Source organism: Odocoileus virginianus, chromosome 23 (assembly GCF_023699985.2).
Source record: "Odocoileus virginianus isolate 20LAN1187 ecotype Illinois chromosome 23, Ovbor_1.2, whole genome shotgun sequence".
Classification (NCBI taxonomy): Eukaryota; Metazoa; Chordata; class Mammalia; order Artiodactyla; family Cervidae; genus Odocoileus; species Odocoileus virginianus.
In genome coordinates, this window is record NC_069696.1 from 50,803,582 (window position 1) to 50,826,429 (window position 22,848).

General features: G+C 38.4%; 1 protein-coding gene across 2 annotated transcripts; it reads left to right on the plus strand.

Moving 5' to 3' along the window:
• Nucleotides 1–94: 94 nt before the first annotated feature.
• Nucleotides 95–22,408, plus strand: IKBIP (IKBKB interacting protein). Of its 2 annotated transcripts, none has more exons than XM_020910219.2 (3): nucleotides 95–568; nucleotides 7,592–7,709; nucleotides 12,729–16,407. In XM_020910219.2, exons 1-3 carry the CDS (start codon nucleotides 393–395, stop codon nucleotides 13,563–13,565), a joined length of 1,131 nt encoding a protein of 376 aa, XP_020765878.1. In that variant the 5' UTR covers nucleotides 95–392; the 3' UTR covers nucleotides 13,566–16,407. The 2 variants fall into 2 exon arrangements, with proteins under 2 accessions (XP_020765878.1, XP_020765879.1); XM_020910220.2 differs by lacking the exon at nucleotides 12,729–16,407 and adding an exon at nucleotides 21,448–22,408 and having other exon boundaries at nucleotides 107–568.
• Nucleotides 22,409–22,848: the final 440 nt, after the last annotated feature.

The following is a 22,848-nucleotide window of genomic DNA, read 5'->3' on the forward strand; positions in this document are numbered from 1 at the left end:
ACTGCGGGGGCGCGGCTAGGCCCCTCAGGAAGGGAGGGCCCAGGCGGCGGCGCGCTCGACGTGGCGCGCGCGGCCCTGCCTCGCCCGCCCCGCCCCGCCCCGCCCCCTGGCGTCCGGACGGCCACTAAGCGCCCGGGAGCCACGGTATCCTCGGGCTTGCATTTGTAAAGCAGAGGTTTGGCGACGTGGGGTTGCCCCCTACCCCTCCTGGAGGGACTCGAAAGCGGGTGGCTGGGAGACGCTGTGGAGCAGCGAGATGATGGCGGGGAGGGAGGGGAAGGGGGCTGGCTTCTGGGCGGTGCCAAGTCTAAAAGGGGGCGCGGTCAGCGCCAAGCTGTCTCGCCGAGGCTGAGGCGGCCACGTCCCTCTATTTGTCCTCGGGACCTCCAGACATGTCCGAGGTGAAGAGCCGGAAGAAGTCGGGGACGAAGGGAGCCCCGGCGGAGCCTGGGAAGCGGAGCGAGGGCGGGAAGAGCCCCGAGGCTCGGGGTGGTGGAGGCGGGGGCTGGGCCGACCCCCGGACCGGCGTGAGCCTGCTGTCTCTGGGGACGTGCCTGGGCCTGGCGTGGTAAGTGGTCTGAGGCCGCTGGGCCGTGTCTGGCCTCCCGTGCTCGCCCTCCGCTTGGGCTTCCGCCTCTGCCCCAGCCCCGCACTGCTCGGCATCCTACTGACCTCCAGCTCCCAAACTTGCTGCTTCTGTTTCTCTGCATCAACCCCAAAGAAGGGACGACCCAGCTTTTATTTTCCCTTTCGCTCATTTCTTGTACTGCCTGCGTGCCTGATCGCCCAACTGGAGTTGAGGCTGATATTTGGGAATGAGGCAGCCATTAAGAGGCTTCCCTGATGATTCAGATGGTAAAGAATCTGCCGGTAGGTGCAGAAGACCTGGGTTGGGAAGATCCCCTGGAGAAAGAAATGGCAGCCCACTCCAGTATTCTTGCCTGGAGTATCCCGTGGACAGAGGAACCTGGTGGGCTACAGTCCCTGGGGTCCCAAAGAGTCGGACACAGCTGAGCGACTAACACTTTCATTTTACTTTCACCATTAAGCAACGTACATTCGGCCAAACTTCCATTAAGCGCGCGTTCTTCACGACTGAAGCGTTCCCGTTTTTATAACCCGTTACTTCCTCTCCACTTTGCATTGGGACAAATTTGCCCCACCCCATCAATGCCTTGTGGCAACGTTTACAACTTGAAAAAAAATTCATTTTGATCTTAAAGAACCAACGTTCATGATAATATCAAATTTTGGAGGAGTGCTCATATTTGAATCAGTGTGCATGCGTTCAAAATCTATGCCTAAGTTACAGATTGAATTTTAGTATTGGAAAGCTACAAAAGCACAGAACTTGTGTTCACCGAAAAGTACATATATATAGTTTTTAAGCCAAGCAAATAGGGATATAATGATGTCATAAGAAAAATGAATATTAAAAAATAACCTTACAACCAACTTCTTTTTCTCAACCATATCCTTTAGGGTTAACATCTTTCGCTTTAATAACGGGACTGATGCTTTAGAGTTTCCCTCCATTTTCCACCGATTTTTGAAGTATCTATAAGATAGTTACTCGTATTCAAGAGTAATTGGATTCTAGAAGCGACCCCAGACGTTCTCTCGTCTAGATTATTTTTGATGCTAGTAAATTTTGAAGTATACTGATCACTCATCCTGAGTCGAAGTCAATAAAGTATGTTACTAATACAATAAAGTGAAATGTTGATTATTAAATATTCTCTTCAAAGAGATAAACTGTTATCTTACTAATATAGTATATTTATCGAATATTTTGATCTTAAATGTACAGAATTTACTATTTTAAATAAACTGGTTTTATGCCTTAAAATGCATGAGTTTCTTTGGGTAAATCAAAAACTCTGCTGGCAAAGTTAGTTGCTCAGAGCTAGAACTTAGTAGGCTAAAATATATAGGTTGCTTCTTTCTGGAACCTAATACAACTGGTTTTAGTTACTGAATTCATTAATTCTTATTAACTATCCAGAGATTTATATTCATATGAGATAAAATACTTCAGAAAATGTTCAGCTTTTCAATAATTTAGTTACTATCCTGGGAAGGCACACTAATAGGAAAAAGCTGTTGAAAAGCAGACACTTCAGCTTAGGAATTTACTGTTAGTGCCTACAATAAAGAAACAAACAAGTTCTATTCAAGTAGGAAGATTTTATTTGAACTGTGTCTTTGCAGCATAATAAAACAATGCTCAAAGATTATTTCTAAAATGGGAAGATTCAATGATTGTTATTGCTCTGGTGAAATCTTTTGCCGTAAAAGTTGAAGTATAAATTCAGTCACTATAGCAAATAGCTATTCGTGATAAATTTGGGAATAACAAATTATTAAGTCAGGAAGAATTTCCTACATTAAAAAATATTTAGAATTCTGAAAATACTAAAAAGCACACTGGAATTGTAACTAAGCCACTGACATTTTTACCACTAGGATTAGCACCTAAAGATCATTCTGTTGAAAATGCATACCGTACTGACACTGTCCTAGTTTTTTAAATACAAAGTTGAATATGTTTGTCTAAATACAGCTTAGGAATGAGTCTAATTTAGGGCAGAGTTTTGAACGCCTGCACTGTCCATGGAGGATTCTAAGGCATCACCATTTCAGTATCTTCAAACCTTTAGTCTTTGGATCCTTGTTTGGAAAATAAACAGAGACAATGCATAATAAAATGGTGGTACTTAAAACATTTTTCAGTTAAATGAAGTGCTGATAATCATCTTCTGTCAGCTTAACAATAAGATGGAGATAAGAGTTGCTCAGGACTGTAGGGCCTGAGTGTTGGTTTGCATACCTCATTTATAAATTCTTTAAGAATATTTTCCAGATAAGAGTATTGAAGACATTATGCTTTCAGAAAGTTTTTAAAGGTTATGAACACACAAAACACAAAACGCAAAGTCTTAAAAGCTTCTTATTACACAGAAATTTAGTCAACTAGAAGTTCCATTGTAAAATTTTAGGTTTCTTCTGAAAATTTAAACAGATTCTCTAATTGCTTTTATAAAAGTTTGCCATAGCATTTGTGATAATTATGTATCAAAAGTCAAAAGCTCTTTCAACAATCAGATAATTCAGGACTTTTTTTCCTCTATCAACTAATACAACTTTATAAATCATTTATACAGCAAAATCTTGGCTAACTCCATTTTTCAGCTTTTGTTGTCATTAGTAGAGTTTAAAAGGCAGAGGTATCCTTTAATTGTCTTTTTTTTTTTGATGGAATATGGTCATTGTTTTCCTGAACTTTCAGTATTATGTTAAAAATGAAGTTGTGGTATGAAACATGGCTAAATGGGTACTGACCCTAGTAGTGGCCCTGGAACTCCCTTTCTTGCAGAGGGTTCATGATAATAGCTTCTTTGGGGTTGCCTCTTTCTTATTACTAGTTGAAACAGAGCCAGAGAAAATCCTGTATATATAAATCCTCAATCAGCTGTCTTCCAACACAAGGAAATGCATGGTTTATTCCTAAGGGCCCTGAGTCTATATGAGACCTCTGTAAACTGCAATGGATTATGAAGGAGTCAGAAAGATTCTTTTTGTTAAGGCCTACACTAAGGTAACCAGTTCATCTAGGGCCTTTTCCTCTATATCCATACCTTTAAAATCTTTAACTATGATAGAGAAAAGAGGCCTCAAAACATGGGGTAAGAGAGTGCTTCTTTTCCTTTTAGTGGATCTCGTCCATTCATTCCGTCCTTTGTTGGCTGTAAACCCAAGGCTGGTTCAAACAGACCTGGAGCTTCTAATAATATCAAGTGTAAGTAGAAGGGAGACCTGATCTATTTTACCACTGTAGGCTTGTCTGAAAATGGGAAATGCAAGTGCACAAAGCAATTCAAAAGAAAAAGTTACTTAAAAAGTACTTAAAGAGAATAGTTGATGTTTTATGTTTCAGAAACTATAAGAGCTTTATAAATATAAACCTATTTAATCTCTACAACACCCTAATCCCCACTTTACAGATGAGGAAACTAGCAAAGGTAAGTTAAATAACTTGCCCAGGGTGGTTGTACAGCTAGCAGATGACAGAGCCAAAGTTGCCCAGCTTCACATTCAACGGGTATGACATGCTGTCCACCTTTAGTATTAATCCACAAACAGGCCAAGATCCTAGAAATAGAAATCCCTAGCCTAGAATTGTTTATAATCATTTTCTTTCTTCTCCTAGCCCTTAGCAGACCCTAACTGTTGTCTTATCTAAGGGAAAGAAGATGGGAGTAAGGAGGTTTTGAACTGCTTCTGTTTGAAAATCCCTAAAACGAAACAAAGCACCTTCGGCACTAATCCGGATGCCAGTTTCAAAAATTACTGCTTCAGAATTGAAACCACCTTCTCTCAGTGTACATTTTTGGCTTCTAGAAAATGGCTTCATCCTCATCCTTAATGTTAAATGAGTTAATGTTTATAAAGCTCTTAGAATAGTGTCTGGCACTTCTAAGTGAAAAATAAACTGGGAATTCCCCGGTGGTCCAGTGGTTAGGGCTTTGAGCTTCCACTGCAGGGGGCTCAGGATCATCCCTGGTTGGGGAACTAAGGTCCCTCATGCCATGGGGTGTGGCCAAAAAAGAAAACAAATGTATTTTAACTCACCGTCATATAGACCACTGTTGATTATTTTCATTACACGCTAAATAAACTTTATACCTGTTTTTTCTTATAGTGAATTTTTTTTCCATTTTGGTGAGACGCTAACTATGAAAAAGAACTGCAAATTATCATCAGAAATGATCACTCATATAATACAGTTTTCTTCAAGTTTTTGCTTAATATTTGAGATTTTGAGACATGCAGAGATAGCATTAAAAAGATTAAATAAAGTGAGAAGTCCTGTAATGAATTTTAATGGATCAACCATCACAAAAAGTTCCCTGTATAGTAATGATGTTATTCTAAATGAACACATTGATCTACAGAACAAATCCATGAGTTAACACTGGAGTAATGGATGATAAAACCAATTCCTGAAATTAGGCATTTCTTTAGAGTGGTCTTTCTTCTTCCTCTCTGTCTACTGGTCTCTTAAAAGCCAAGAATGAAATAGCCAATCAGAAAAGAGTTTTTGACACATCTTTCTTTGAAATTAGGATAATAGTGTTTCTAACAACTAGAAGTTTTGTTTAAAAGTTCATATTAACACACAGAAGTCAATCTGTACTAATTATGCAACCTGGGCTTGCTTACTTAAATCATTTATCTCATAGGATAAATATTCAGTTCAGTTCAGTCGCTCAGTCGTGTCTGACTCTTCACGACCCCATGAATCACAGCATGCCAGGCCTCCCTGTCCATCATCAACATGACATCAAACTCATGTCCATCGAGTTGGTGATGCCATCCAGCCATCTCATCCTCTGTCGTCCCCTTCTCCTCCTGCCCCCAATCCCTCCCAGCATCAGGGTCTTTTCCAATGAGTCAACTCTTTACATGAGGTGGCCAGGGTATTGGAGTTTCAGCTTCAGCATCGGTCCTTCCAGTGAACACCCAGGACTGATCTCCTTTAGGATGGACTGGCTGGATCTCCTTGCAGTCCAAGGGACTCTCAAGAGTCTTCTCCAACACCACAGTTCAAAAGCATCAATTTTTTGGTGCTCAGCTTTCTTCACAGTCCAATTCTCACATCCATCCATGACCACTGGAAAAACCATAGCCTTGACTAGACGGACCTTTTTTGGCAAAGTAATGTCTCTGCTTTTTAATATGCTGTCTAGGTTGGTCATAACTATCCTTCCAAGGAGTAAGCGTCTTTTAATTTCATAGCTGCAATCACCATCTGCAGTGATTTTGGAGGCCAAAAAAATAAAGATAAATATTAGCCGTTATCAAAAGAAATTTATTTCATCCAACATTGTAAACATTTGTTGAAAAACACAAATAGTCCATTTTAGTTTTGTACAATTTTAAGTAACAGCCTATTGATGACTGAGTTTGACTCACAAAACTCAGAAGCCTTTCACCTCTCCATTGAGGTTTGAAATCTTTAAATGTTTGTCTTTCACTCTGTCTTCCACTCTTTTTACAATACTGTCAATTAGTCGTTCTCAACTTGGCTGGGATGTTTGAAAATTTATGTCATAGTCACATCCCAAATCAACTAAGTCTGAATTTCTGTGGTAGAACCTAGACATTACACATTTTTAAAGCTGCCAGGTGACTTCAATATGCAGTGAAGCTTTTGAACCACTGACCCACATACTCTGATTAAGTCACTCCTCCAGTTCCTACTGGGCTTCACTTGTGGCTCATCTGGTAAAGAATCTGCGTGCAATGTGGGACGCCTGGGTTCGATCCCTGGGTTGGGAAGATTCCCTGGAGAAAGAAACAGCTACTCACTGCAGTATTCTGGCCTGGGTCACAAGAAGTTGGACATGACTGAGCGACAGTCACGTCACTTCCGGTTCCTATGGTTTTTGCTCCTCTGCTTTTTTATTTTGCCACACCACAGGGTTTGCCCCTTTCGAGATCTCACTTCCCCGACCAGGGATTGAACCCGGGCTCTCAGCAGTAGAGCGCCGAGTCCTAACTACCGGACCAGTAGGGAATTCCCTTCAGGTCAGAGTCATGCCTGACTCTTTGCGACCCCATGGACGGGAGCATGCCAGGCTTCCCTGTCCATCCCCAACTCCTGGAGCTTGCTCAGACTCATGTTCATCGAGTTGGTGATTTGATAACAATAAATACACAAAGAATTTCAGCGGCTACTTTTTCTGGGCCCAAAGAATTGAGTCAAAATAGCTTAACCCAAATGGTGCTAGATCCAAAACATTCCTTTTGTGCCTGGTCATTTCAAGTCCTTACAAACAGAAGTTTATTTGTTGTTTTTAAGTTTGGGATAATTTTTTTGTGCTTCTACCCTTTACCAGATGGAGAATACAATCCAATTTTAGATTGGCATCTAAAGGACACTTATGCAGCTCATCATTTAGAGTATAATCAACTGTACATTACACACCTTGAAAAGCATATGTGTTCTATTGTCACATGGACAATGATTCCTATTTTCAGTTTTGACTCCTGATATTTTTTTACTTCTGATAATCATCACCTCTCTCTTCCACTGCATGGCTTTTTTCTCTTCTCCTACAGTTTTATTTTTAAATGCTTTTTTAACTTAGGTAACTTTTGCTTCTACATCTCAGTGTAACACACTTATTTTCTAGATATTACTCAAATATCGCCTTGAAAAAATAGTAGAGATCACATATCTCACTCTAAATAATTCATTACTTCTTTCTTCCAAATGTTTCTTGCATGTAATTTCTATTACAGGTGTTACTGCATCCCACTTACTGAGCTGTAAACTTGAACAAAGGCAGTGTTTCACTCTTATTTGCATTAAACCAGTACCCAACTACATATCAAGCTTTCCCAATGTTTGCTGAAATCAACTAAACTCATGTTTGTTTTTTTTTAAACTCATGTTTGTTGAAATAAACTACCTATACCAGAATTTATGTTGTCCTTACCAGAAGTGGGCAAAAATACTGCTTTAACATTCAGACTTTAGTGGGTATGAATTAGAAAGTAATGACTTTTTTTTCACCTTTTCTAGGTTCGTATTTCAGCAGTCAGAAAAGTTTGCAAAGGTGGAAAACCAATACCAGTTACTGAAGATGGAAACCAGTGAATTCCAAGGGCTTCAAAGTAAAGTCAGTTTAATTTCAGAAAAGGTAATTATTAATTGACATATTTGGAGAGATTTTACCGTTTTTCTTCCCCATTGCCACCCTTCTACCCCAGTTCATAGATTCTGTTTTCCTGCCTTTTAGACCATTAGTACTTTAACCGTTGCAGTTTTTCCTACTTCTTCACATTCTTCCTTCAGTCTAAGCTAACCTTAGATTACATTTTGAAAGGACAAGTCTTTTCTTAATATATAACAAATGTTATTGTTTAAAAGGACCAGTCTTCTCGTATTGATGGACCTCAACTTTCTATTTAAATATCAAGTATCTAGGACGCTGAAAATATAACTGATTTTTAGGTATAAACTTAGAATAGTAACTCTTGTTGGGCAAAGATCCACTGGGTTTTGTTTTATTTCTACTTGGCAAGTATATACATATTCATATGCATATAAGAATGACTAACCTAAAATAAGGGGCTTCCCCAGTGGCTCAGATGGTAAAGAGTCTGCCTGTAATTCAGGAGACTCGGGTTCTATCTCTGGGTCAGGAAGGTTCCGTGGAGTAGGAATTGTTCAGTATTCTTGCCTGCAAGAGGCCATGGACAGAGGAGCCTGGCGGGCTACAGTTCATGAGGTCACAAAAGAGTCGGACACAGCTTAGTGACTAAAAAACAACAAACCTAAAATAAATACTGATTATAGCCAAATGAAAATTAAAATCCAAATCTATGTTGTATTTCTTCAAGCTGTAAATGCAAATGCATTATTACTGTGATTTTTAGAAATGTGAGACAGATAAAAAATTTTTAACTATCTACTTGTCTCAAAAGAGGGTCAGGTGCAACCAGGAAGGCATCAGGTGGGCCTTGTCTGGCTACCAGGAACCAAGCTATCATCGGGAATTGTGGCTTGTTTTTTTCATTTATTCATTCACTAAACCTTTATTCCTGTTGTAAGGTAGAAAAGGCCTTGTGTTTGGCACCAGGGTAAGCAAGGATGTTGCAAAAATAGAAATTAAATAGGTGGCCCAAGTTCCTTCAGCCTGATGCACAGAATGAGCCTAAAATCCCCCAGAAGAAAAGAATCCTGGATGAAAATTACCCCTCACACATGCCGGTGAATTGCATGGGCCCAGAGTTTAGGGGCCTCTGGGAAGGTGTTGCAAGAGTTTGTATTTTGACCTAGGGCTCAAGATAAAATCTGATTATAGTTATCTAGGGTCCTCTAATCAGAGCAAACATGATAGAAAAATTCCAGGAAATAGAAATTTCATGTACTTAAATGCTATTGAAGAAAGATTTCCTTTTTTTTCAGCCATGTCACATAGCATGCAAGATCTTCATTTACTGACCAAGGGTTGAACCCTTGCTCTCCGCAGTGGAAGCTGAGTCTTAACTGCCAGGGAAGTCCCAAAGATTTCCTTTTTAAATGAAAAAATTTGGCAGCAATTAAAAAGATTTTGCAAGCAACAAGAATGTATTTCACAGCACAGGGAAATATAGTCATTAGTTTGTAATAACTTCAAATGGAGTATAATCTATAAAAATATTGAATCACTATGTTGTACACGTGAAACTAATATAAAATTATAAATCAACTATACTTCAACTAAAAGTAAATGAATAACTGCTTTTGAAGCAGATATTTAAAATATTATCCTAGGATTCAAGAAATATTCTGTCTTCACATAGCTCTTTCTCTCCCAATCTGCCCTACAAGTAATTTAACAATAGCTACCTCTTTACAAAGCAGGCCCTTAAAGGCCAGCTTAATACAATAGGAGGGAAAACAGTTAGACTTGGGCTCTCACAAAACTGTGTGACCTCGGAAAAATCACTTTAACTTCTCTTGGCCTCTGTTTCATCACTTGTTAAATGAGAGTAACAAAACTTTTATTAAAATCAAATGAGATACAATATATATGCAAACTCTTTGAAAACTTTCAAGCAGTAATAAATTTAAGAATTTAACTTTTTTAAAAAAATGAAAAACTATTAAAATATATTCACAGCCCATAAATGCTAACTATTGTGGTGTTCCAGGACTTCCCCGGTGGCTCAGCAGTAAGGAATCTGCCTGTGATACAGGAGACGTCGCAACACACTCCAGTATTCTTGCCAGGAAAATCCCATGGACAGAGGCGCCTGGCGGGCTACAGTTCATAGGGTCGCAGAGTCAGACATGCCTGAGTGAGCCCCAGTCACTCATTAATTGCAGATTAAATCTTGAGACCTTTATTGTCCTGAAAAGTTGCTCTTGTCCTCGGGGTCTCCTGGGTTATACTGCCTCTAGGTTATAGTGATGCTCTAGTGAACAGCCTCAACAGGGAATTATCTTGCCTGTGTACAAAGTCGCTTCAGTCGTGTCCAGCTCTTTGTGACCCTATTGATTGTAGCCCGCCAGGCTCCCCGTCCATGGGATTCTCCAGGCAAGAATACTGGAGTGGGTTGCCATGTCCTCCTCTGTGTGAACTTCCTGACACATAGACTGAAACAGCATCTCTTATGTCTCCTGCATTGGCAGGCAGGGTTCTTTACCACTAACTCTACCTGGGAAGCCCAAACAAGAAATTACCTTGGGTGAAGATAAGCTTGTCTCTTCAAAGTGCTGCTAAAAAGACAACTAAACATAATACTGTTACCAATGTACAAGTATTTCTCAGAACTGCTTTTTAAAGGAACTTGCATTATGGCTACATGTGTACATTAAAAAATAATTTTTAAACAAGGTTTCAAAATGACACTGTTTATGCATTGTTCCAGTATCACCTAGAACTGCTTCAGGTCCTGACTGGGGTAGACCCAGGAGGTTTCCTGGATGTTTTTCCTCCTAAACATCATATACCCTGAGATATGAGCACTACGTAAAGGCATAAGACATGGTCTCCTCCTCTAAGGAATTTAGAAACTTTCATAGCTTCCCCTGTTTAATTTATCAGCCTGTTAGTGTCAGATTTGAGAGTCTGAACCTCCTCATTGCATCCAGACTTCTGATTTCTCCTCTAAGCATGCCTTCTCTCTGTGCTAATTCTGGCATGACACAAATTATCATCTACTGTGATTTTCATTGTTGTTGTCAATTCGTTTGTCTCCTTCACTGCTCCTTAGAGCAAACGCTGTCTTTTTTTTCTGTACCCTTAGTTCCTATTTGTGAAACAGAGTCCACTCAGTACATCTTATTAGGGATCCAGAATACATGCCATAGAAGATCCAAAACACTATCTCCCCTATCAAATTGTAAAGTCAAGGCCTGTACTTTATCTATATTTTTATATTAAGTGTCTAGCTCAAGTCTGGTATAGACTGAACACTCAAGAATTCTTGAATTATATGTGCTAAGTGCCAAATAAGTGGTAAATATGGAATACAATAGGTGCTACAAGAGTTCAGGCTCTCAGAGCGAGGGCCATGAAGGAAAACTGCTCTGAGGAGTTAAGGCCTGGCCTGAGTTTTGAACAAAGGAAAGAACCTACCTAGGTAAAGTGGAAGGAAAATAGCATATAGAGGGGTTATAGAATTTGGCACTTCCTCCTGGGAGTATGAGGAAGTAGTAAGGTTTTTTTTATGTTGTATCATGATGTACATCTGGAGATGGAAATGGCAACCCACTCCAGTATTCTTGCCTGGAGAATTCCATGGACAAAAGAGACTGGCAGGCTACAGTCCACGGGGACACAAAGAGTCAGACATGACTAAGCAACTAACACACCCACATGATGTACACAGCAGTTTTTAAAATTGTAAATCTGGATGTAGTGTGTAGGATGATTTAGAGGAAGTAACTAGAAGCAGGTCTTAGATATTATTTCTGTAATATTTTCCTTGGTCATTGAAGTTTGGTTTGGGCACCCTATGTAATTGCTTCCATTACTCTTTCCTTGTTAAGTGCATGTAAACTTCACTTTCTCTCCAATTAAACTAAACCGTGCAAGGGCAAAACTGTGTCTGGTGCAGTGCTATGTCTTCAACATAATGCTGCAGACATTTGATAAACTAAAGATTGTTTCCAGGCCTTCGTGTAGTCTCTAAGGCTGTGTGTGAGGGTAGACTAAGAAAGAGGTCCTCAAGCTGGTCCTTCTATATTCTGGACATATTAGGAGACACCAGGAGCTTACCATACTTATAGATTTTAGATATTTATACTTTTAGATATCTGCTATTTACCATAATTTATAGATACTTAGAACATGTTACTATTTGACATGAGTTGTCTCTGTAAACTGATCTTTTAATTCACTTTTTGCCTTTGTGATAGCTATAAGATCTGCAAAAACTTGTACCTTTTCTGCAAAAACTCAGTCAACAAATTTCTTTTCAGGCAGGAAGTCTTCCAGAGTCATAGAACTTAGGAAAGTTAACAAATTTTATAACTAAATCAGTTTCTAAAAAGCTAAGTAACTCTTAAAGTGATAATTAAGTTGATTTACATTGGAATTAAAAAAGAAGGAAATGTGATATATTTCAGGCTTCTTTAACATTATTTGGAATATTTGAAAGTGCACAAATAATCAATATTAAGACTTACAAGTTCCAATGTTTATAGTTTGCCCTCCATATCCATAGGGTCCGAATCCAAGTGTTCAATCATGGATAAAAAATACTTGAAAAGAGAACATCCATAAAGTTTAAGAAAACAAAATCTGAATTTGCCATTCACTGGCAACTCTTGACATATCATTTGCATTGTATTAGGAATTATAAGTAGAGATGATTTAAAGTTTATAATATGCAAACTCTGTGCCATTTTACAGCATTTTACGTGAGGGATTTGAGCATCCATGGATTTCGGTATCCACAGGGAAACCAATCCCACACAGGTGGATACAAAGGGATGAAAAACAGCTTTATTTTTATACCATAGCCCTAATCTGTTAAATGTGTTTTAAAAGTTTTTTTTTAAAAAAACTATTAAGTAATAATTATTTTTGTCTGCATGATTCTGATGTACTTGGATATTTTAGACATCTTCAGAATTTGAACTTGGCACATTGTTGTTAAAGTGTGTTTCCCTAATATAAAAGTTATTAAGTAGCCTTGGGAATTGTTTTGTGTTATAAATGCAGCTTGCCTCTACTGAAAGTATCCTGCAGGAAGCTACATCCTCCATGTCTTTGGTGACCCAGTTTGAGCAGGAAGTAGCCACCCTCCAAAGAATCATGCATGACATTCAAAACAGTGAAGAGATGCTCACCCAAAAGATGCAAAGCCTTAACGAGAAATTCCAGAATGTTACAGATTTCTGGAAGAGAAGCCTAGAAGAAATGAATGTTAATACAGATGTTTTCAAATCAGAATCAAAACATATACATTCTCAAGTCACTGTCCAAATTAACTCAGCCGAACAGGAAATAAAATTGCTCACTGAAAGGCTAAAAGATTTGGAGGATAGCACAGTAAGAAATATTAGAACGATACAGAGACAGGAAGAAGAGGATCTTCTGCGCGTAGAGGAGCAGCTGGGCTCCGACTCAAAAGTGGTGGAGAAGTTAGAGGAGGAGCAGCAGGCTCTGTTGGCCAGAGATGAAGACCTGACTAACAAACTCTCCAGCTACGAACCCAAAGTTGAAGAATGCAAGACACATTTGCCGACAATTGAAAGTGCTGTTCACTCTGTTCTGAGAGTCTCTCAGGATCTGATCGGGACAGAAAAGAAAATGGAAGACCTGACCCTTCAGATGTTTAACATGGAAGATGACATGCTGAAAGCAGTATCTGAAATCATGGAAATGCAGAAGACCCTTGAAGGAATTCAGTATGACAATAGCATATTAAAGATGCAGAATGACCTGGATGTTCTCAAAGGAAAAGTTCATGATTTTATAGTATATTCAAGCGCAAGAGAAAAGGGGACTCCAGAAGAATATAATCTAGAAAATAAAGAAATCGATAGTGACTTCTAAATGCACTGCATTTATTCTAATGAACCACACTATTATGCACAAGCTGATTAGCTCCAGGCTTTTGAGTTATTTCCATATGCCTCACTTCATCCTAAATTATTAGAAAGTAAGTGAGATATCACAAAAAATGGATTATCCAAATAATCAAACCTTATCTTTTTAAGCAATAAAGCTTTTCATTTTAACCATTTTAAATAGAGATACTTTAAAAATATGTTTCTCTGCTTTTTTGAAGTATGTACTTAAATATTTTTAAATGTTTTTCTGGTAATTGTGTGTCTGCTCAATCTCTCAGATGCGTCCAAATCCTTGCGGCCCACCAGGCTGTAGCCCACCAGGCTCCTCTTTCCATGGAATTTTCCAGGCAAGAATGCCAGAGCAGGTTGCCATTTCCTATTCCAGGGAATCTTCCTGACCCAGAGATGGAACCTGAGTCTCTTGTGTTTCCTTCATTAGAAGGCAGATTCTTTACTACTAGCACCACTTGGGAATCCCCTTTCTAATAGTTAACGGACATCATTATGAATTTCATCTGTTATATTGGACCCAAATATATTAATGTCCCTAGGAGCTATTGAGAGGTGTTTGTCTCCTTACTTAAGGACCGCAGTTTGCTCTTTTTCAAGTCTTACTGTCTCTTCCTTATACCTTTTCTGTCACCTGAAAAAGTGTTGCATTGACCTGATCTTACCATCAGGTTGATCAGTAATGTGTTTGCCTCTGCCAGTTCTTCATTTCTGTTGCAGTTTACTGCAGGCTAAGAATCCAGACAATTTTGTCCAAAATAAAACATGCCTGGGGTGCTTTGCAATGAATTAATATGCACTTTTTGGAAACTGAGGAGCCTGGGAAACATTTTTACTTTTTGTTAAGGTTCTAAACTGTTACAGATAACTGTAAGAACTTTTTTTTAAAAGAGTAAACTTGTTCTTTTTGAAGACTTTCCCTTTGAATTAAGTGTGGATCCTTTGAAGCTTGGACTTTGGGAACATCTTTGTATACCTTTATTTTTTTTCAAGGTTCTAACTGTGTTACAGACTCTTGAGTTTGCTTAGTACATGATCACTAGATAAATTACTTTACTTATAATAAAAATATACCAATAAACCTGTGGCATATTTTAAAGAGGAAAAAGCAGCATATTGAGAAATAATGTGGTAATTATGGTAATTAAAAGTATGTCATTATTTTAGAGTCCCCAAACCAACCACCCAACCACATTTGTTTCACGCAGTGATTTTATTTTTTATTTTAAATTAATCTTTATTGGAGAATAGTTGCTTTACAATGTCTTGTCAGTTTCTACTGTAGAGCACACACAAAAAATTTTAATTTACACAAAATTATATAATAGAGTCACAAGGAAAAAAACATGGACATATTGAGGTGAAATTAAGGGGAGGTCGAGACAGATTTTTGCAATAACGATAATCGGAAACGTGCAGGTTTGGGGAAGCACATAACACTTTTATTGGTAAACTGATGTATCAAGACCTATGGCTGATTCATGTTGAGGTTTGGCAGAAAACAAGAAAATTCTGTAAAGCAATTATCCTTCAATAAAGAAAGAAAGAAACTGAAAAAAAAAAGTGTCCAAGGTGTTGAGTTAACTTTCAACTTGCACACAGAAGTAAAGTTCTTACTTGTTTCTTCCTGCCAATGACCAACAATAGTCCCAGTTTTGTAATGTGATTTCGGTGGAATTAAACACAAAGAACTTGAAAGCAGTCAGTTACAAAAGACAGGTGTGGTCAGGTGGTTTTATTATGTAAATTTGTACATTTTTGGAAAAGTTCCCAAAGAATGCCACTTTGGGAATAGGAAGACTTATAGTAGACAGCCAGAAAAGTAAGGCTGAAAGAGTGCTACTATTAAGGAGCATAGCATTAATTTCTGGAATCTTAACATTAAATTTCTTGACTTTTTTTTTTTGGAGGCTAATTACTTTACAGTATTGTAGTGGTTTCTGCCATACATTGACATGAATCAGGCATGGATTTACGTGTATTCCCTATCCCAATCCCCACTCCCACCTCCCTCCCCACCCCAAATTTCTTGACATCTGAATGTCTAAGTTCTTGTCTGTGTGCACTGGCAAATTGTGTTTGTTTTTCTTTATTTTCATACTCATAAAATAGATTATAAAGTTAGCCAAAACTATTTTGTTTCAGCCTCCATCCTGCCAGGACAGATATGATCTCTTGTACTCTTCAGTTTTATATATTTACCTATTTTTTGGTGTGTCACCAGATTTGATACATCTTTATTATTAACTAGAATATGTGTCATAGTGATGGTTACAGGAAATAAAATGGAAATAAGGAGGTCACTGAGCTCTATAGTGACAGTTACAAGGAATATGAAAGCTACACTTCTGCAAATATTTCTTGAGAAAATATTGTGCGCATGTATGTACACATGTATATATTCCTTTTTTTCAGGTGTTTTCCTATTAAAAAGTGTAATTATAGAGATTTAAATGTACCTAATTTGTCTTCCTGTGTTTCTTAAATTCATTTATTTAACCCAGATACTTGAAATTTCAGAAAGTTCCCTAATGTATCAAATATTAAGCTACATTATTAGTCTTTCCTTTAAGGAAGATTACCATGTTCTAAGACACATTTTTGTATCTTTGTAATTAATAATAAATTTTGTCAGTTTCTTCTAGAATACTGTGTCACTTTTTTTCATTATCTCATATAAATCACTTACAAAACAAGCACCTAATATTTTTTAAAGTTTAAAAGTGAATTTGGGGAGACTCTTTACTCCCCTCAGTGTCTATGCTGATAGCTTTGTACTTCTCTTTAATAAATCCTATTTGTTTGCAAAAAATAAAGTGTATTTGTAGTAATAGTTCTTTAAATTTTGTGTTAAGATGAGAAGCTGTTGACTAAAGGTGAATTTTTATATTTTACAATGAAAAATGTTGATTTATTAGCCTGTATGGTTTGATAGAAAACTAAATTGGTAAGATACAAAGTTAATGTTTTTGGTTTGGTTTTTTTGGGGGGGTGGGCTATTCTGTGTGACTTTTGGGAAATCTTGGTTTCCTGACCAGGGATTGAACCAGTGCCCTTGGCAGTGACAGTGTGGAGTCCTAACCACTGGATCACCAGGGAATTCCCAATAGCATTACTTTAATTTTAATCTAATTGTAGGTCTTTGTATGACTCTGTAATCTTGAGCAAAGGTTATTCTGATGTCATTATAAACTAATGACGCTACACATTCACCAAACAAATTTAGCGTGCTCTGCAAATTCACCCAGCGTCTGTTTCAGTTCAGCTATGAACTGTTAATTTCACACAAGTCAAAATGCTCCATCCCAGCTTTACAAAGCAGAGGAAGACAGAACCAGCCACTGCTAGGAGGCCTGTGGTCCTTCATCGGTCCCAGGCATTGTGCTAGGCACTTTGCCTGTGTTATTGCAAATTCTCACTACAGCTTTGCTAGCTATGAGACCCCCTTTTACATATGAGGAGACAGATCAAGATTGTGAATCTTACAATCTCGCTGCTGAGTCTGTCCAACTCCAGAGGCCGCTCACCTCACGTTGTACCTGCTGCTGTTCAACCAAGGAGGAAAAAAGAAATCGGCTATCCGTAGTACTATCTTGAGAATTCAAAAGGCCGTAATTCAGCCAAATGTGTCCACTACTATGTTGCCATTAAACTAGATATAAGTCCCTCAAAAGTTTTAACTGTGACCTAAAATTATGTGGGCTATGGGTGTAAGAAGGAATCAATAAATGTTTAGGAAGACTGAGAAAGCAGTGGAAAAGAAAAAAACTTTAGACTGGAATCTTTTAATCTAGGCTTTGCCACTAACTCCGTGTGTTTTGGGGCAGTCTGGGGGCTCAGTTTTTTAATTTGTAAAATGAGGGAATTGTACCAAATAATTTCTAGAATCTCTTCTGGCTTTACAGTGTACAGTGTCAGTCACTCAGTTATGTCCAACTTTATGAAACCATGGACCACAACCCAACAGGCTTCTCTATCCCTGGGATCCTCCAGGCAAGAATACTGGAGTGGGTAACCATTTCCTTCTCCAGGGGATCTTCCCAACCCAGGGGTCGAACCTGGGTCTCCTGCATGGCAGGCAGATTCTTTACTGTCTGAGCCAGCTGGGAAGCCCCTTCTGGCTTTTAAGTGGTTTTAAATTCTAGAGATAATAAAATTTCCATGTCTCTTAGTATGGTTCAAAAATCCTTTAGCAAAGTTTTTGGAAGGCAGATTGGATCCAAAAATCATTCCCTTTACTCACGTTGCTTTAGCTTGAAGATTAAGACAGTGTTTAACATTACAGGGCAGCATCTAGCTGCTGCTTCTTGTTCAGTCGCTAAGTCGTGTCCAACTCTTAGCAATTCAGTGAACTGTAGCAGGCCAGGCTTCTCTGTCCTCCACTATCTCCTAGAGATGTCCCTTGAGTCAGTGATGCTATCTAACCATCTCATCCTCTGTCACCCCCTTCTCTTCCTGCCCTCAATCTTTCCCAGCATCAGGGTCTTTTCCATTGAGTTGGTTCTTCTCATCAGGTGGCCGGAGTATTGGAGCTTCAGCTTCAGCCACAGTCCTTCCAGTGAATATTCAGTGTTGATTTCCTTTAGGATTGACTGATTTGATTTCCTTGCAGTCCAAGGGACTCTAAACAGTCTTCTCCAGTGCCACAATTTGAAAGCATCTAGCTTAGTACCTTGTTTATGTGATAGGAGTAGGCATATTAGTAGATATTTAAATTACTGGGTGAATCTTTTGAACTGCTAATAGACTTCAGCTCTTCTGTTCATCTTAGGCAAATAGCTTAAACAAGCCGCTATGTAATAATAATTAAACAGAATTCCGTGAAGTAATTTCTAGGCTATTCCTAAACTGTATTGAGTTTCTATTTTAGTGAAGGCCAATAGAAATTCATAATATACTGTTTGTATAAGCTGACAAGTGAAACAAGAAGCTTACTAGCAGTTTCTTAATGATCTAATACTTCTAAGAATAAAGTTAGCCCTTACTGAGATGTCTTCATTGTTTAATACTGCTAAGTTATATCTACTCTACCAGAATAGATATATTAATAAATGATAACCTAGAATGACATATCTGAAAGTAAGCCCTCTCCTTTCACCTTTGAGAATCTCTTTCAGCATACATAATTTGTTGCAAAAATTTCCCCTAAAAAATAAAACTTAAGGTTTTGCAACCACTGCTTGATTTCCTTCCTAGCTGTGGCTCTTCATTTCTGTCACACCCACTATAACATTTTCACAATCCAACTTCTTATGAAGATTAAAAAAATAAAAAACCTTTGGGCCACCTTCCCCACCACTAATCAACACTGCATAAACCTATTGAGAAAAATCTTAAAATATATTTTAGAACCAAATATATACGATGGGGCAAGAAGGGGGTATTGAGGCTTTGAATTAACTTTTTTACTGCCCCATTTCAGCTTGTCATTTCTTTGCGCCTATATGACTGCTCCTTTTTTAAGCCGCCATAAAAATAATATAACAAGCATATTAAATATTTATTTGCATTAAGTAGAACTAAGTCAATGTTACCAAAATAACTCCAGCAGGTTACCTGAGTGAACCAGGCAAATGCAACTTAAGAAAGATGATTCAAAAAAAAATATCGAAGAAATACAATTATTTTGGAAAAAACTTGCTGACTTTAAACTGCATATTTTTTTTTAAAAAATTTCAGTCTGCATATTCGTTTTTTATTCCTTATTTTTTCTGAATTTTAAATAATCTATTTACATCTATTTTCTTTCCCAAACTAAGTGAGAAACTTCTTGAAAGCAGAAAATGTTGACCAAACTAGTACGTATCAGCACAGTAAATGTTGCTGATGAAGCTGGTCTTGATTCTTAGTAGGAAGCTATAGACAACTTCCACTTTAAAACAATGCCTTCCTAGGAAACAAGCTGAAAGTTAAATGTGCTAAATTAGAACAACTGACTCTTAATGTTATAAATGGAATTCCTTTTTTCAATGTAATCATAATGTATATCTGTTTGGACACGGCTTTGACAATATATTTTACATCTGTTAATTTTTTTTCTTCATAGTTTAGCACACAGCACACAGGCGTTAAGTTAATCTTCTGATTGAAACTTAAGCCTGATATGTGTTTTATTTTTTAATTAAGTAAATTTGACATATAGCATTGTGTAAATTTAAAGTGCACAGCATGATACTTTAATACATTTATATATTCAGTCACCAGAAGGGAGGATATCCTGCCGTATATAACAACAACATGGATGGATTTTGAGCATGTGTGTATTAATTTTCAATTTTGTATTGTTCATGATACTTAACCATCTTATCACCATAATCAGCACTTTAATTTCCCCCTTCTCCTCTTAACTTTATTAACTAATAGCACAATGCAACAAAACTTCAAACATTCAAAATACAGTAAAATAACTCAGCTTCCCCAAAACCACTATATAACACATATACACAACAACAACAACAAAAATAACAACTTGAAGTTTTTCCAGGCAGTTGTGTGGTTCAAAATGGTCATCAGCTAATGTGTCCAAGTGAAACCAAAGCAGTTTAGAGACATCAGTTTTCAATGGATGGTGGGGAAGGAGGATGGCATTGAAAAACCCAAAAGGTGAGAATGACATGTATTTGGAATCATGGGATTTTAGAACCTGGAGATAATTGTTTGTTTGTTGTTTTGTTTTTACACATCCATCATCTCTATTAACTACTGAACTGAGTTGAAGCCACAGCTGAAGCTGTGCTCATCTTTATGTCCCTCAGACTTCACATGCCTAAAAACATTATAGGAACTTAGAGATCACTGCTGCTGCTAAGTCACGTCAGTCATGTCCGACTCTGTGCAGCCCCATAGACAGCAGCCTACCAGGCTCCTCCGTCCCTGGGATTTTCCAGGCAAGTGTACTGGAGTGGGTCACCATTGCCTTCTCCAGAGATCACTAATTAAATGGAATTAGTTCAACACCCCAAAAAATTTTCATGAAAGTATTCGACAATAAAGTCCCTTCATTCTGGCACTTGTTATACCTACAAACAAACTTGTGTTTCAGAGGTCATGTTGTCTTGTTTGATCCCCCCAATTTATTTATTTTTAATTAATTTCTTCTGAAGCCTAGTATAGTTGTGATAGTTTCAACTGTGCAGCAGAATGCATCAGCCACTTTCCTTCTTCATACATGCCCCTCCCTTTTGGACTCCTTCCCTCACAGGTCACCAGGGTGTAGAAAGCAGAGCTCCTCGTGCTGCGCAGTATGTTCTCACCAGTTACCTATTTTATACAAGTGCCTCTCGAATCTACCACCGCTCGCCTGCAGGAGGGGCTTCCCAGCTGGCTCAGACAGGAAAGAATCTGCCTGCAGTGCAGGAGACCTGGGGTGGATCCCTGGGTCGGGAAGATCCCCTGGAGAAGGGCATGGGTACCCACTCCAGTATTCTTGCCTGGAGAATTCCATGGACAGAGGAGCGTGGCCAGCTATAGTCCATGAGGTCACAGAGTCGGACATGAATGAACGACTAACACACACACACACACACACACACACACACACACACACACACGTATAGGTGGCTTCCTCCTCCTCCTCCAGCAACTGAGAAAACATCATTGTCCCTCACTGCGCTCATTTTGTCACTCTACTGAGGACTAAAGGTGCAAAAAGAACTGGAAAATGCCATTTGTAGTAACATGAAATTTATTTAATGTTTTCCTTCCTATTCACTAGCCATACACAATGCATCCTTTACCAAACACTTTCCAGAAGAGTAGTAACGTTATAGTTAAAAATGACACCTAAAATTTAAGTTGTATCTTAACTGTTAAGTTTTTAATCAATTTAATTATTCTGGTACTATATTTTCTTACAGTGTCAGAAGTCTGAAGCTATCATAGAACAATTGAAGGCTTTTCAAATAATGACTCATCTAAAGCATCTACAGGAAGAAATTTATGAAGTAAAAACCTGGTCCAACAGGATAAGTGAAAAGCAGGATATACTGAACAACAATCTGACAACGGTTTCTCAAGATGTTGCAAAAATAGACCAAAGTACAACTTCCATGGCAAAAGATGTCGGTCTCAAGATTACAACGATAAAAACAGACATACGACGTATGTCAGGTTTAGTAACTGATGTAGCATCATTGACAGATTCTGTACAAGAACTGGAAAATAAAATAGAAAAAGTAGAAAAAAATACAGTCAAAAACATAGGTGACCTTCTTTCAAGTAGCATCGACCGGACAGCAATGCTCCGAAAGACAGCATCTGAAAATTCACAAAGAATTAACTCTGCTAAGAAGATACTTTCTGAGCTACAGGGTGATTTCAACAAGCACACAGATAGGTTTTTAAGCTTAGAAAGTGACAGAGCAAAAGTCCTAAAGACAGTGACTTTTGCAAACGATCTAAAACCAAAGGTATATAATCTAAAGAAGGATTTTTCCCGCTTGGAACCATTGATAAATGATTTAACACTACGCATTGGGAGACTGGTTACTGACTTACTACAGAGAGAGAAAGAAATTGCTTTCTTAAAAGAGAAAATATCTAACTTAACAACAGTCCGAGCTGAGATTAAAGATATGAAAGATGAGATAAAACACATTTCAGATATGGATTAGACTGAATTTAGATTAGGCTGAAATAACACTTTTTAATAGGACCTCTGTCATGTTATAAAAAGACTGACAGCCGGAAATAATGAAATTTTGGAGTAAATATTATTTTGTAGTAGGTTCTATTTTGTGCAGTAAAAATTTTTGAAGGACAAAGCACTTGATTTCCCAAAATAAATGTGCTAAAACATGTTTAGAACTTTATACAAAATGTGTTTGCAACTTTATATAGCAAGGACCTTGTGCATTCCCCTTACATACACACTCATGTATTTACATGCATGCGTGCATGCGTACTAAGTCGCTTTAGTCCTGTCCGAGTCTTTGTGACCCTATGGACTATAGCCCTCCAGGCTCCTCTGTCTGTGGGATTTTCCAGGCAAGAATACTGGAGTAGGTTGCCATGCCCTCCTCCAGGGGATCTTCCTGACCCAGGGATCAAACCCAAGTGTCTTACACCTCCTGCATTGGTAGGTGGGTTCTTTACCTCTAGCACCATCTGGGAAGCCCATGTACATGTGCACACACACACACAAATGTACACACACTCATGGTCTGCCAGTCTAGCACTGGGGAAATCAAGATGAGGCAGGATCTGAATGCCCTCTTGCTCTCACTGACTGCCAAGGAGCATGGTATGTGAAGTGGGGC

Coding starts and splice junctions, on each gene's coding strand:
- IKBIP (XM_020910219.2), top strand. CDS start 393: ATGTCCGAGGTGAAGAGCCGGAAGAAGTCGGGGACGAAGGGAGCCCCG. Junction 569..7,591: donor ACGTGCCTGGGCCTGGCGTG/GTAAGTGGTCTG, acceptor CACCTTTTCTAG/GTTCGTATTTCAGCAGTCAG. Junction 7,710..12,728: donor TCAGTTTAATTTCAGAAAAG/GTAATTATTAAT, acceptor TTATAAATGCAG/CTTGCCTCTACTGAAAGTAT.